Source organism: Ornithorhynchus anatinus, chromosome 11 (assembly GCF_004115215.2).
Source record: "Ornithorhynchus anatinus isolate Pmale09 chromosome 11, mOrnAna1.pri.v4, whole genome shotgun sequence".
Classification (NCBI taxonomy): domain Eukaryota; kingdom Metazoa; phylum Chordata; class Mammalia; order Monotremata; family Ornithorhynchidae; genus Ornithorhynchus; species Ornithorhynchus anatinus.
In genome coordinates, this window is record NC_041738.1 from 15,535,918 (window position 1) to 15,550,514 (window position 14,597).

The 14,597-nt window shown below is 65.6% G+C and overlaps 1 protein-coding gene across 1 annotated transcript; it reads left to right on the top strand.

The window, feature by feature from the left end:
• The first annotated feature begins 439 nt into the window (after positions 1 to 439).
• Positions 440 to 14,452, top strand: CNTNAP1 (contactin associated protein 1). The gene is made up of 24 exons (XM_029075928.2): positions 440 to 541; positions 1,071 to 1,172; positions 1,382 to 1,575; positions 2,437 to 2,584; positions 2,861 to 3,070; positions 3,221 to 3,405; positions 3,745 to 3,888; positions 4,108 to 4,369; positions 5,514 to 5,663; positions 6,161 to 6,332; positions 6,468 to 6,574; positions 6,842 to 6,961; positions 8,448 to 8,651; positions 8,792 to 8,948; positions 9,052 to 9,179; positions 9,451 to 9,636; positions 9,993 to 10,214; positions 10,987 to 11,226; positions 11,446 to 11,799; positions 12,733 to 12,860; positions 12,965 to 13,058; positions 13,155 to 13,400; positions 13,820 to 13,867; positions 14,045 to 14,452. The coding sequence occupies exons 1-24, from the start codon at positions 484 to 486 to the stop codon at positions 14,317 to 14,319; spliced, it is 4,134 nt and encodes a 1,377-aa protein (XP_028931761.1). The 5' UTR covers positions 440 to 483; the 3' UTR covers positions 14,320 to 14,452.
• The last annotated feature ends 145 nt before the right edge of the window (positions 14,453 to 14,597 follow it).

Sequence of the window (14,597 nt, forward strand, 5' to 3'; positions counted from 1 at the left end):
CCTCTCTCCCTTCTCCCTCCTCCCTCCCCCTTCCCTCCTCCCTCCCCCTTCCCTCCTCCCTCCTCTTTCCCTCCTCCCTCCATCTCCCTCCCTCCTCTCTCCCTCCTCCCTCCTCTCTCCCTCCACCCCTTCCTCCTCCCTCTCCCTCCCTCCCTCCATTCCTCCCTCCTCCCTTCCTCCTCTCTCCATCCCTCCCTCCTCCCTTCCTCTCCCTCCCTCCATCCCTCTCCCTCCCTCCCTCCCCCAGATTCTCTCCCCCTCCCCGCCGCCCCGCCCGCCGGTCCTCCTCGTGTCCGTGGCGCGCTCTCGAGTGCCGGGAATTAGCGCGTGCGGCGGGGGCTGTGCGGGGCGGCGCGGAGCGGGGCGGGGCGGAGCTGGCCGGGGGCGCGGGGAGGAGAGAGGTAGAGGGGACCGGGAGGGAGCGGGAGGGAGCGGGAGGGAGCGAGGGGGAGAGCAGGGGGTCGGGGCCGGGGCCGGAGCATCATGGGCGGCGAGTTACTGTGCATCCTGTCCGCGGTGGTCAGCGGAACACTGGGATGGCGTGAGTCCGGGCCCGCGGTGGACGGGGCCGGGGGCGCCGGGGGCTCCGGGGGCGCCGGGGGCGCCGGGGGCGCCGGGGTCGGGGGTCCGGGCTCTGCACTGCGGCAGGGGGGAGGGGGCTTCGCCCGGGGGCCAGTGCCTCTCCCCGCCTCCGTCTGCCTCCGTCCCCCGCCCCCGCCCCTCGCCCCTCCGCATTGCAGCACCGGGGCCAGCGCCCTCCTCGGCCCGGGGGCCCCTCCGCGGCAGCCCGGAGAAGGGGGAGGGGGCGGCCGGGGCCGGGGGCCGGGGGCCGTGTCCCGGAGGGCCCCGCTAGGCTCCCTGCCCCGTCTTCCGCGCCCGCCCCCGCACACCCCCTCTCCTTTTCCCCGGCCTGGTCCGGCCCTGCCGCAGCCGCCCCGGGCGAGGTCACCCTGGACAGGCCGCTCCCGGGCGGTGGCTTGGGGGTGGGGGGCGCGGATGGGGGACCCGGGAGCCGGGCCCCACGCTGCTCCTTTCCTTGACCCTCCTTGTCGCCCCCCCGGCCGGCCCAGGCTCCTGCGATAACGAGCTGGTGGGACCGCTGTACTACCGCTCGCTGGGGGCCTCCTCCTCCTACGGCTTCTTCACGGGACCCCGCTTTGCCCGCCTCCATGGTGAGGGCCGCGGGGCCGCGCGTGGGCTGGTGGCCGTGGGGGTGGAGTGTCTGTGTGTGTGTGCCGTGGGGGGCACAGGACGACTTCCCTGCTGGAACTTTCCGGATGGGAGTTTCCCAAATAGGGTGACCCGGGTGGGAGTAGCGGCCCTTAGGGGGTGGCCCCTGACCAGGCGGGTCCGGTGGCCCCGGCCATGCCCCCGCCCCTAGGCACGAGCGGCTGGTCCCCGCACCCCTCGGACCGGCACCCCTGGCTGCAGATTGATCTGATGAAGAAGCACAAGGTTCGCGCCGTGGCCACTCAGGGAGCCTTCAACTCCTGGGACTGGGTCACGCGTTACATGCTGCTTTACGGAGACCGCATTGACAACTGGACACCGTTCTACCAGCGTGGGCACAATGCGGTACGGGAACGGGTGCGGGGGGCGGGAGGGAGGAAGAGCTCCGGTGCTCAGGGCCGGGATCGGGGCCAGGGGTCAGCGCCAGGGTCAGTGCCGGGGTCAGCGCTGGAGGGTACTTCCAGGGACCGGGGTCGGGGCAGGGGGGTAGTTCCAGGGGCCATTGTCGAGGTCAATGCTGAAGGTTGTTTCAAGGGTCAGGGCTGGAGTCGGTGGTGGGGGACAGTTCCAGGGGTCAGTGCCAGGGTCAGCGCTGGGGGGCAGTTCCAGAGGTCAGTACCAGGGTCAGGGCTGGGGGACAGTTCCAGGGGTCAGTGTCAGGGCCAGTGCCGGGGAGAAGTTCCAGTGGTCAGTCTTGGGGTTAGTGCTGGAGGTAGATCAAGGGGTCATGGCCAGGTTCAGTATTTGCTAAGTGCTTACTAAGTGTTAAGCCTGGTTCCAAGTGCTTGGGTCAGTACAAGTTAATCGAGTCGGACAGAGTTCCTGTCCTACTCCGGGCTCAGTAGAAGGGTGAACGGGGATCGAATCCCCATTTTACAGCTGAGAAAACCGAGGCATAGAGAAGTTAAGTGACAATCCCAGAGTCTCAAAGCAAGCAGGTGTTCGAACTTCCAGGCCCATACTTTTTACACTGGGCCATGCTGCAAGTAGTTAATTCCAGGGCTCAACGCCGAGGTCGGCTCTGGAGGAACTTCCAGGGGTCGTTGCTGGCTTGGGTCAGTGCGGGGAGGTATTTTCAAGGGTCAGGATGGGGGTCGATTCAGGGGGGTGGGGGTAGGTCCAGAGGCCAGTGGCAGGGTCAGTCCTGGGACAGGATGGTAGGCCTGAAGTTGTTTGGGAGTTTTACTCTGTGGCCCTGGCCCGCAGACGTTCTTCGGGAACGTGAACGAGTCGGCCGTGGTTCGCCACGACCTGCACTACTTTGTCACCGCGCGGTATTTCCGGATCGTTCCTGTGGCCTGGAATCCGAGGGGCAAGATCGGACTCCGGCTTGGCCTCTACGGCTGCACCTACAGTGAGGGTCGAGCCGGGAACCGGGGGCGCGGGGGGTGGGGGGACGGGGTGGAGACCGAGGGAACGGCGGAGTGGGGGGCAAGGGCCAGAGTCCGAAGATACCAGAGGGAGGGCAGGGCGGGGCGGAGGAGTGGGGGCAGAACTGGAGGCGGGGGTGGCGGGACCGGAGGACAGGGCAGAGGCAGAGGGCACCGCCGAGAGGGGGACAAGGCGGGGGTCTCTGAGGCCTCGGGATCCAGTGCGTAAGGGCTCCCCTGAACGTCCCACCGCTCCCCAGAGCCCGACGTCCTCTACTTTGACGGAGACGATGCCATCTCCTACCGGTTCCCGCGCCAGACCAGCCGGACCCTGTGGGACGTGATCGCCTTCAGCTTCAAGACGGCCGAGCGGGAGGCGCTGCTGCTGCACAGCGACGGGGCGCAGGGCGACTACGTGACCATGGAGCTGCACAACGCACAGCTGCATTTGCACATGAGCCTCGGGGAGGGTCAGAGACTCCGACCTGTCGGGTCCCAGGGGAGGCCAGGGATGGCCGGAGCCCGGGGCCGGGGGTGGGGGAATCTACGGGGCCTGGGGCCCAGGGGGACTGGGCCGAGCTGACCGCGCCCCCTCCCCCTGCCTCCCCGTCCCTCTCCAGGCAACAGCCCGCACCACGCTAAGCCCGGCCACACGTCGGTCACGGTGGGCAGCCTGCTGGACGACCAACACTGGCACCACGTGCGCCTGGACCGCTTCGGACGCGACATCAACCTGACCCTGGACGGGGAGCCGTGGTTCTTCTGGCTCAATGGAGACTTCGAAAAACTGGACCTGGACACTGAGGTGACCGCCCGCCTCGGCCCAGGGTCTGGGCCTGGATGTAATCTTCTTCTCCTACTCCTCCCTCTCCTCAACTTCCTCCCCTCTTCCTTCTCCTCCTCCTTCTCAACCTCCTCCTCCTCCCTCTCCTCCCTCTCCTCCTCGAACCTGGGTAGAGCCCCTCTCCCCGGGACGGGAACAGAGCGCTCCCCCCGTCCCCATCACACACAAAACACACACACACACACACACACACACACTGCGAACCGAAGACTGGGACAGAGCCTGGTCTCCACCCCAGGGGGAGAGGGGGACGAGGGACCTTAGGGGCGGACTCTGAGCCTGCGCCCCCCTCCCCACCAGATGTTTGTCGGGGGGCTGCTGAGCTCGGCCAGAAGGACCGTGGCCTACCGGCAGAATTTCCGAGGCTGCTTGGAGAACCTGATCTTCAACCGAGCCAACATCGCCGACCTGGCCGTGCGCCGGCACCCGCTGATCCGCTATGAGGCCAGCGGGGCGGAGGGAGCAGGGGTTCGGGGCGGGGAGAGGATGGAGGCGGTTGCCATGGCGACGGCATCGATTCCCCCTCCCGCCACGGTCCGGGCACCGAGAGATCGTTGGGGTCGCCGTCCGGCGGCCACATCTGCCTCAGCTGGTCCGGGTGGGTGGGGTCAAGTTCCTCGGGCCCTCGGAGGTTGACCCTCCCTGCCCCTCCTCTCCCCGCAGGGCAAGGTGCTGACGCGCTGCCTGGACCCGGTGCCCCACCCGGTGTCCTTCGGCGGGGCGCACAATTTCCTGCAGGTGCCCGGCTTCCCGCGGCGCGACCGCCTCGCCGTCTCCTTCCGCTTTCGCTCTTGGGACTGGTCGGGGCTGCTGCTCTTCTCGCGCTTCTCCGACGGGCTCGGCTCCTTGGAGCTGATGCTCAGCGAGGGCCAGGTCAACGTGTCCATCCAGCAGACCGGGCGCCGCAAGCTCGAATTCGCCGCAGGTGAGCGTGCTCGTCGGGCCCGGGCTGGGGGAGGTCGAAGGCTAATGATAGTAGAGCGTACTCACCCAAGTGCTTAGTACAGTGCTCTACACACAGTAAGCGAGCAACAAAGACGACTGAACAAACAACAGGAATAATGAATGGTATTTAAGTGTTTACTATGTGCCAGGCACTGTACTAAGCGCTGGGGTGGATATGAGCAAATCGGATTGGACCCCTGGAAGCCGTGTCTTCATCTCCATTGTACAGATGAGGTAAATGAGGCACAGAAAAGTGAAGTGATTCGCCCAAGGTCACACAGCAGACAAGAGCCGCGGCCAGGATTAGCACCCTGTCCTCCTGACATCCAGGCCTGTGCTCTATCCACTAGGCCATGCTGCATTTATTATTAATGATAATAAAGATGATGGCATTTGTTAAGTGTTTAGTATGTGTCAAGCACTGTTCTATGCGCTGGGGTGGATACAGAGTAATCAGGTTAGACACAGTTCCTGTCCCACATGGGGCTCACAGTCTTAATCCCCATTTTACAGATGATGTAACTGAGGCCCAGAAAAGTTAAGTGACTTGCCCAAGGTCACACAGCAGACAAGTGGCAGAGTCGGGATTAGAACTCACCACTTTCTGACTCTTAGGCCCATGCTCTATCCACACCTTGCTGCTTCTCACTTGGTCATGCTATGCCAGGCCTAACTGTAACCGCTCTCTCTCTCAGGATCTTCTGCCCCAGCTGTAAACCCTCTTTCTCATTATCCTCTGTCTGCCTCGTGATTTAGGGTAAATGGGGTAACTTGGCAGGTTCCTCATCTCCGTAAAGGCAGGATTCAATACCTGCTCTCCCACCCCACTTAGGTCGCAAAACTCCAAGAGAGCCACGGAGACTGTCCGGTCTGATTATATTCACTCGTTCAATCATATTTACTGAGCCCTTACTGTGTGCAGAGCACTGTACTGAGCGCTCGGAATGTACAGTACAGCAATAAAGAGAGACAACCCCTGCCCACAACGGGCTCACAGTCTAGGGGCGGGGAGACAGACATCAATCGTTTCTAGAGCAGCCTGTGGGCCCGAGTTCGGCCCAGAATAAACTCCGAATGAAGGCTGAAATTCTCCCTCTCACTGTCGTCGTCGTCCGTCCCCTTAGGGTACCGGCTGAACGACGGCTTCTGGCACCTGGTGACCTTCGCGGCGCGGGAGAACACGGCCGTCATTACCATCGACGACGCCGACGGCGCCGAGTTCCGCGTCTCGCACCCGCTAATGTTCCGCACGGGAACATCCTACTTCTTCGGGGGTCAGTGGCGGGGCCCCACCCCCCCACCCCACCCCAGGATCAGCGCCACCGTGGCCATCCCCCTGCCTCTCCAGGCAGCCTGACCCCCGCCCCCTGATCCAGCTCCCCCTGAGTCATCACCCCCTTCCTGGCAAGAACACCCCCGCCAGGGGCTGTGGGTTACTGGGGGGGGGGGACGGGGCGCGGGGGAGGGCAGAGAGGGGTCTGCATCGACTGGCAGATGTCAGTGGCGAGAGACAGAGTTCAAGGTCCTCCTGGCTCCCCTGCAGACGGTCTGCTCTTCCAGGGTCTGAAGTACTCAGGGCTGTTGGGAGGTCCGCGGGGAGGAAGGCCGGAGTCCAGGCCCGATGGCCCTGGGGATGGAGTAGGGGGCGGCGGATACAGGGTTCACCGTAGCCAAGATGGACTTCCCTGTGGCCTCTGCCCCCCGGTCTCCCGTCTCCCCCCATTTCCCGGTGGCTTCGCTGGCCTCGGGGTCTCACTACCGGTCCCCCCAGGCTGCCCCAAGCCCGCGGGCCAGTCGGGGTGTGTGTCCAACCAGACGGCTTTCCACGGCTGCATGGAGCTGTTCATGGTGGACGGCCAGCTGGTCAACCTGACCCTGGTGGAGATGCGCCGCCTCGGCCGCTACTCCGAAATCCTGTTCGACACCTGCGGCATCACCGACAGGTGCATCTTCCTCCTCACCCCGTCCACCAGCTCCCCCTCCCCTAGCCCTCCCCCCCCAGTCTCTCGGGACACCTCCTCAGTTTCCCGGGGAATGGGGCAGGGAGAGTCTGGGACGTCCCCTAATGTCCCCCTCAGGTGCACCCCCAATCTGTGTGAGCACGGGGGCCGCTGCCTGCAGACCTGGGACGACTTTTACTGCATCTGCAACCTGACGGGATACAAGGGAGAGACCTGTCACCAACGTGAGGGCCGAGGATCTGGTGTGGGGGAGGGAAGAGGAGGGAAGGGGGACGGACGGGGTGGGGAGGAAGCGGGGGGAGCCCAGTAAGTGGAGGGAGGAGGGGGGCTCACGGGAAGACAAGCCCGAGATCCAGCTGATTCCTGGCTGTCCTCGGGGTCAGGGGGAAGGGGAACGAGGTCTTGTGCATCCCGGGTAGGCCCGCATGAGTAGGGGCTGCCGGTCCCCCTCTCCCCCCGACTTCCTGTGACTTGCCCCCTCTTCGCTGCAGCCCTGTATAAGGAGTCCTGCGAGGCCTATCGCCTGAGCGGCAAGAGCTCGGGGAATTTCACCATCGACCCCGACGGCAGCGGTCCCCTCAAGCCTTTCACCGTTTACTGCGATATCCGAGGTGCGGGGGTGGGGTCGGGGTGGGGGTGGGGGGCGGTAGCCTCGCTCGGGGAGAGAGGGAGACTCAATCCAGTGTTGAAAAGAAGTTAAAAAAGACCCCAAACACTCCAATCGATCGATCAGTTAAGCGTTCACTGAGTTCAGAACACTTGGGAGGTTTGCTAGACAGACAACGAGCTTACAGTAATAGCCGGGGAAAGAGGCGTTATATATATATTTTAGGAATGGGAAGTAATAGCGTATAAAGACATGGACGAAGGAGCTGTGGGAGTGGGGTGAGTATCAGAGTGCTGAGGGGTGCGGACCCAAGTGCCTAGGCTGTCCAGGGGAGAAGGCGAAGAGGGTGGGGAGCTGAGACGTTTAGTCCGGAAGGCCTCCTTGAGGAGGTATGATTTTAGCTGGGCTTTGAAGGCGGGGAGAGAGGCAGTCTGAAGAATCTGAAGGGGAAGGGAGTTCCAGGCTAGAGGGAGGATGTGGGCGAGGGGTCGGCGGCGAGAGAGACCAGATGGAGGTACGATGAGTCGGTTGACGTTAGAAGAGTGAAGTGTGCGGGCTGGGTTGTAGATTAGCGAGGTTAGATAGGTAGGAAGGGGAGATCCGATTGAGTGTCTGAAAGCTGATGGTAAGGAGTTTCGGTCTGATGCGGAGGTGGATGAGCCACCACCGGAGGGTCCCGAGGAGTGGGGAGACAAAGATTGAATGATTTTGGTTCGTTTGTTTTTTAGAAAAATGATCCGGGCAGGAGAGTGAAGTGTGGACTGGAGTGGGGAGAGGCAGGAGGCAGGGATGGTCAGCGAGGAGGTTGATGCAATAGTCGAGGCGGGAGAGAAGTACCTGGATGGAGAGGAAAGGGCGGATTCTGAGATGTGAAGGAAGAACAGGCAGGATCTGATGACTGACTGTCTATGTAGAATGGCACCGGCAGCCTCAGCCGCGCGCTCGCCCCCGCCCGCGCAACTCGGCAAGCGAGATTTGGTGGGGGAGGACGGCAGTGGTCGGAGTGGCGAGGGAACAGGCTTTTAGGGTTGGGATGGGGGAGGGCAAGACGATCCGCCCGCCGGCCCCTGAAGGAGTCTCCGGGCCCGCAGCCCAGAGTCCGGTCCGAGTGAAATGAGAGAGTCGAGGTTGCTGTTGCTGGCGACCAAAGAGCAGGGGGGAGGGGTTGGGAGTGGGGCTGGGGCTGGGGCTGGGGGTGGGTCCGGGGGGGCGGGTCTGAGCACTCCCGCCCCTCCCCTTGCTTGGCAACCCCAGCTGCCTTGTATCCTCTCGGGGAATTCCGGGAGGTGGGGGCAGAATCTCCCTCCAGAGTTGCGTTCTGCTTAAGTGCTTGATTTTCTTCCTACTGTGGGTTTGCGGGCTGGGGCCGACCCGCAGGGCCGTGGTCGCCAGAGCTGGAGGTGGGGGCGGGGGCACGGGGGAGGGGACGGAGGGGGGTGAGGTTGTCACCGGTCCGGAGCGGCCAATACCCTCTCCTCCTGCCCCTCCAGAGAGCCGCGCCTGGACCGTGGTGCGCCACGACCGGCAGTGGACCACGCGGGTGACCGGCTCGAGCATAGATCGGCCGTTCCTGGCTTCCGTCCAGTATTGGAACGCGTCCTGGTATGAGGTTATCGCCCTAGCCAACAGCTCCCAGTACTGCGAGCAGTGGATTGAGTTTTCCTGCTACTATTCCCGCCTGCTCAACACGGCCGGTCAGTGAGGACGCAGTGGGGTCGGCCGAGGGCGGGGCCGGCCGGGCCTGTGAGCGTGTGTGTGTGTGTTTGCGACTGTCCTGGGGGGACAGTGGGGGAGATGCCCCCGTGGCCCGGTGTGAGCCCCCGTTCGCCCTCAGGTGGCTACCCCTTCAGCTACTGGGTGGGCCGGGATGAGGAACAGCATTTCTACTGGGGCGGTTCGCGCCCGGGCATCCGGCGCTGTGCCTGCGGGCTGGACCACAGTTGCGTGGACCCTGGGATGTACTGCAACTGCGACGCCGACCAGCCCCTGTGGTGAGGCCGGGGCGAGGAAATTCGGGGAGGGGAAGGAGGAGGGGGAGAGTGGGTTCCGGGGCCAGGGCTGGGCGCCTGACCCCCGCCCCCGGACTGGCCACAGGCGGACGGACAGGGGGCTGCTGACTTTCCTGGACCACCTGCCCGTCATCCAGGTGGTCGTGGGAGACACCAACCGCACCAGCTCTGAGGCGCAGTTTTTCCTCCGGCCCCTGCGTTGCTATGGCGACAGTGAGTGTCAGCCCGCCCCGCCCCTCCTGGACCCTTCCCCTCCTGGATCCCGCCCCGCTGTCCCCCTCGATCCCAGATTCCAAGCCTTATCAATTCTTCCGGTCCCTCGAGACCCCTCAGTCACCTCCCATGTCTTGCCCCCGCGCCTCGGTGGTCACCCAGGATTCCGTAGACTCCTCTGGGAGCCCTATGACTTTTCTGCGAGCCCTCTGCGAACCTCGTGGCCTGGCGGCGACCTCCCAATTCTCCCCTCCTCCTCCCCACCCCGCAGGGAACTCCTGGAACACCATCTCGTTCCACACGGGCGCTGTGCTGCTCTTCCCCCCGATCCGCTCCAACTACAGCCTGGACATCTCCTTCTACTTCAGGACTTCGGCAGAGGGCGGCGTCTTCCTGGAGAACATGGATGGGCCTTTCTGCATGTGGCACCGCCACTACCTGAGGCTGGAGCTCAACAGTGCGGGCCGGGAGGGCAGGGTTGGGGTGGGGGGAAAGGGAAGGGCGAAGAGGAAGGAGCCCACGGAGTAGGGGAGCCGAGCGGCAGCGGAGTCTCGGGGACGGGAGGGCAGGGAGACCAGGAGGACAAGGGGCCTCGGGGGCAGGGGGCCGCGGAGGGGGCCAGGGGGCAGGAAGGCCGGGAAGGAGGGGGGCGGCCGGGGAGGTAAGAGGGTCGGGGGGCATGAGCAAGGGCGGAGGGGGAATCGGACTGGAGCAGGGAGGAGTGGGCGAGGTGGGGGCTGAGAGTGGTCCGTGCGGGGCAGTGCGGAGCCTGAGCCCGGTGGTCCGTCCCCTCCCCCCGCCCCCATCTCCCAGCCTCGCGGACCGTGGTCTTTGCTTTCGACGTGGGGAACGGGGACGAGAGGCTGACGGTGCGGGCGGACCAGGCCCCGTTCAACGACGACGAATGGCACCGAGTGCAGGCCGAGATCAACGTGAAGCAGGCGCGGCTGCGGGTGGACCATCAGGCCTGGCAGCTCCGGCCGCTGCCCCCGCAGACCTTCCTGTGGCTGGAGTACGACCGACCCCTGCACGTCGGTGAGGCCCCGAGGGACCTGACGCCCCGGCCCGGGGGCGGTGGGCGTTGCTCAGCTGGGCCTTGACCCCACCTTAGCTTCCCCCCCACACCAGCCGCTCAGGGCCTCAACCCCTCCCTCCGGACGCCCCTCACCTCCAATGCACCCCCTTCCTTGTGGGCAGCCGTTTACTGTGGTATCGTACTTTCCCAGAAGTAGCGTGGCTTAGTGGTAAGAGCTCGGGCTTGGGAGCCATAGGTCGTGGGTTCTAATGTCCACTCTACCACTTTGTCAGCTGTGTGACTTTGGGCGAGTCACTTAACTTCTCTGCGCCTCAGTCACCGCTTCTGTAAAATGAGAATTAAGACGGTGAGGCTTACCTGGGACAACCTGATTACCTTGGATCTAACCCAGCGCTTAGAACAGTGCTCGGCACATAGTAAACGCTTAACAAGTACCATCACTTTAGTACAGTGCTCTGCACGCAGCAAGCGCTTAATAAATACGATTGAATGAAGGAGCTCTCCGGGCCTCCACCCTCGCCCTCTGTGCCCCTCTCTCCCCGCCCCTCTGGGCCCCCAATCTCCCTGCTGTCCATCCACCTCGCTGGTCCCCCCCCCCCAGTAACTCCGGGCCTCCATCCCGGCTCCCCGCCCCTCTCGCCTGCGCCTCCCTACCCCCCAACCCCCCCCCGCCCCCGGACCCGCAGTCCATACCCCCAAGCCGCCTTCTGCGGAGCCCCCCGCCCCCCGTCCCGGCTCTTCGCCCCCCGCTCTGACCCCCGTCCCGTCCAGGTGCGGCGGAGCACAAGCTGCGGCCGTTTGTGGGCTGCCTGCGGGCGCTGCGGGTGAACGGGGTGACGCTGGACCTCGAGTCCCGGGCCAACGCCTCGCTGGGCACCGCCCCCAACTGCAGCGGACACTGCGCCCGGCCCCGGCTCCCCTGCTCCAACGGGGGGCGGTGCATCGAGCGCTACAGCCATTACAGCTGTGATTGCAACCACACGGCCTTCGAGGGCCCCTATTGCAACCACGGTAGGGCGGCCGGGGGAGCCTGGAGGCCGGGAGAGGGGCGGGAGAGGCGGGAGGCTGGAAGGGCGGGTGCGGGAGCATCCCGGGAGGTCTGGGGCCTGGGGGTCTGCAGCGCCAGCGGCGGGGAGGTGGAGCGGTGGTCTCGGCCGGGCTGGGGGGGAGGGGCCCGCTCCCCTCCCCTCCGAAAAGCTCTGACCCCCGCCCCCCCGCCGCCCTCCGCAGACATCGGCGCTTTCTTCGAGCCGGGCACGTGGCTGCGCTACAACCTCCAGGCGGCCCTGCGGCTGGCCGCTCGCCAGTTCGCCGGGATGCTGAGCCGCCCCCTCCCGGGCTACCAACCGGGCTACGTGCCGGGCTACGACACACCGGGCTACGTCCCCGGCTTCCACGCGCCCGGCTACGGCCTCCCCGACTACCCGCGCCCCGGCCGTCCCGTGCCCGGCTACCGCGGGACCGTGTACAACGTGACGGGCGAGGAGGTGGCCTTCAGCTTCAGCACCCAGGCGGCCCCGGCCGTGCTGCTCTACGTCAGCTCCTTCGTGCGCGACTACATGGCCGTGCTCATCAAGGAGGACGGTGTGTCGGGCCTCCGCTCCCTGCCTTCCCTCCGGACCCCCTCCCCTAAACCCGAGACTCCCTGCACCCTCCGGACCCCCAAATCCCAGCCCCTGAATTCCCCTTCGCACATCGGACCCCCCCAAACCCCAGCCCATAGACCATCCGTCCCCCAACCCCCTGAACTCCCCTTCACCCTCCGCCCCGCAAACCTCAGTCCGCTGCATCTCCCTGTACTCTCCGGACCCCTCCCCAAATCTCAGCCCCCTGGATCCCCATGCACTCGCTGGACCACCAAACTCCAGCCCCTGAATTCCCCTTCGCAATCCGGACCCCCCGAAACCCCAGCCCAAACACCCTCCGTCCCCCCAAATCCTATCCTCCTGAAATCCCCTGCACCCTCCGCCCCGTAACCCCCAGTCCTCTGGGTCCCCCTGTACTCTCCGGACGCCCCCCATCGCAGCCCCCTGGATCCCACTGCACCTCCGGATTAACCGCCCCAAACCCCAGCCCCCTGCATCCTCCGCCTCCCCAAACCCCAACCCCCTGAACCCTCCTGCATCCTCCGGATTACCCCCCCAACTGCAACCTCTGAATCCCACTGCACTCACCGGACTATCCTCCCCAATCCCAGGCCCCTGAATCCCTCTGCACCCTCCGGATTAGCCCCAAACCCCAGGCCTCTGAATTCCCCTGCCCTGTGCATCCTCCAGACCTCTCCGCAGACCCCAGAGTCGCTGACTGAAGCCTCCAAGGCCGCTGGACTCTGCCCAACTAGCCTCGCCATCAGCAACTCTTCCCCAGAGAGGAAGCTCCTCAGCCCTTCCCCCATCCCCCTCGGACTCCTCCAGTGCCCTTGGGATGCTCCGCCGGGGACTGGAGGATCGAAACCTTGGGGTCTGGGGGAGAGGACACGTTGGCAGCTCTCCCCCTCCCCCTCTCCCCGCCCTCCAGGGACCCTGCAGCTGCGGTACCAACTGGGCACGAGCCCCTACGTGTACCCTCTGACCACTCGGCCGGTCACCGACGGGCAGCCCCACAGTGTCAACATCACCCGCGTCTACCGCAGCCTGTTCATCGAGGTGGGCGACCGGGGGGTGGGGGGAATGCCATGGGGCGGGGCGGACAGGGTGGGGGTCGGTCCGGGCTGGATCCGGAGGTGGCCCGCTCTCCCACACCTCTCCAGGTCGACTATTTCTCGCTCCTGGAGCAGAAGTTCTCGCTGTTGGTGGACAGTCAGCTTGATTCTCCTAAAGCCCTCTACCTGGGGCGTGTCATGGGTAAAGAGGTTGAGGGGCAGTGGAGGTCGGGGGGCTCGGAGGGTCAAGGGAGGGGAGGGGCAGACAGACGGGGCCTTCACCCCACCTCCCCTTCAGAGACGGGCTTCATCGACCCCGAAATCCAGCGCTACAACACCCCCGGCTTCTCGGGCTGCCTGTCCGGCGTCCGCTTCAACAACGTGGCCCCGCTGAAGGCCCTTTTCCGGCCTGAGCCCTCCGCCCCCCCAGAAGCTACCGAGGCCCTGCGCATCCACGGTGAGCTGGTCGAGTCCAACTGCGGGGCCATGCCCCACGCGGCTCTGGAGGTGCCCCCAGAGCTCGACCCCTGGTTCATGCCCCCAGGTATGGCTGGTTTGGGGGGTCCGGAAGACTTGGGGGGGCGAAGGGCGGGGGGCGGGGGGGCGGGAGGCTCCGTCTGCCCTGCCATCAGTCCGCCCCTGCCCCTGGCTGGCCTGAGGGGTTCTGGACAGACCCACGGAGGGTTGCCACCTCCGCAGACAGACGCCCAGCAGTCACCACGAGTGGGGATCGCGGATGGCGTTGAAGAGAGTGGGGAGGGGAAATGGGGAAAGCTTCCCAGAACAGGAGGCCTGGAGCTGGGGGGCTGGAACAGCGAGGGATGGTTGGATAAAGGCTGGTGGAGGAGCGGGGGGTAGGGATAGGGTCTGGGAGAAGACAGGTGGGCGGGGAGGGGGCTGGGGGCTGGGGACGGGGCTGCCCCGCCCCGCGGCTGCACTGAGCAGGACCCTGGCTTCTTGCAGACTTCCCGTATTACCATGACGACGGCTGGGTGGCCGTCACTGTGGGCTGTGAGTACCCATGACCCCTGACCCCAGGGATGAGGGCCATCCCCCTGGGGTGGGGACAGTGCGGTGGTCCCCGGGCCTTCCCCATCCCGACTTTCGGGGGGAGGGAGGTCTTGGTTGAGCCCCAGGCCACCCCCTGATGAGCCACCTGGTTTCTCGCCTCCTTCCTCCTCCTCCCAGTCTTGCTGACGTTCCTGCTGTTGCTGCTGGTGGCGTCCCTGGCTCTGTTCTACCTGCACGGTCACCGCTACAAGGGCTCTTACCACACCAATGAGCCCAAGGCTACTCAGGACTATCACACCACCAGCAAGGCCAAAGCCAAGGCCCCGGCCCCGGCCCCGGCCCCGGCCCCGGTCCCGGCCCCGGCCCCGGCCCCGGCCCCGGCCCCGGCCCCGGCCCTGCCTCCCAAGGACAAAAATCTGCCCCAGATCCTGGAGGAGTCGCGGTCCGAGTGACCGGCGGCCTGCAGGGCCGGACGCGGGGCCGGGCTTCGCCTCGCCGGGCCCGCCCCGCCTCCCGCCTCCACCGGCATCAGCAACCTCCGTCCCAGGGCGGGGGCGGGGGAAGGGGAGGGGAAGGGGAGGTGGGGAGGGGAGGAAGGAGCTGAGTGTCACTGCCAGGGCCCCAGGCCCCTGCCCCCTGTCCCCTGCCCGACTCCTCCCAAGGTGCAAGAGGGGCGTCCGGCCCTTTACCCATCTAGCAGCAGGGACTCCGTCCCCCAGCTCAGCCCAGC

Bases quoted from the DNA above. Each gene is read 5' to 3' on its own strand.
- CNTNAP1 (XM_029075928.2), top strand. From the start codon at position 484: ATGGGCGGCGAGTTACTGTGCATCCTGTCCGCGGTGGTCAGCGGAACA. The intron at 1,576-2,436 runs GTACGGGAACGG...CCTGGCCCGCAG, and splicing joins ACCAGCGTGGGCACAATGCG to ACGTTCTTCGGGAACGTGAA. The intron at 8,949-9,051 runs GTGAGGCCGGGG...GACTGGCCACAG, and splicing joins GACGCCGACCAGCCCCTGTG to GCGGACGGACAGGGGGCTGC.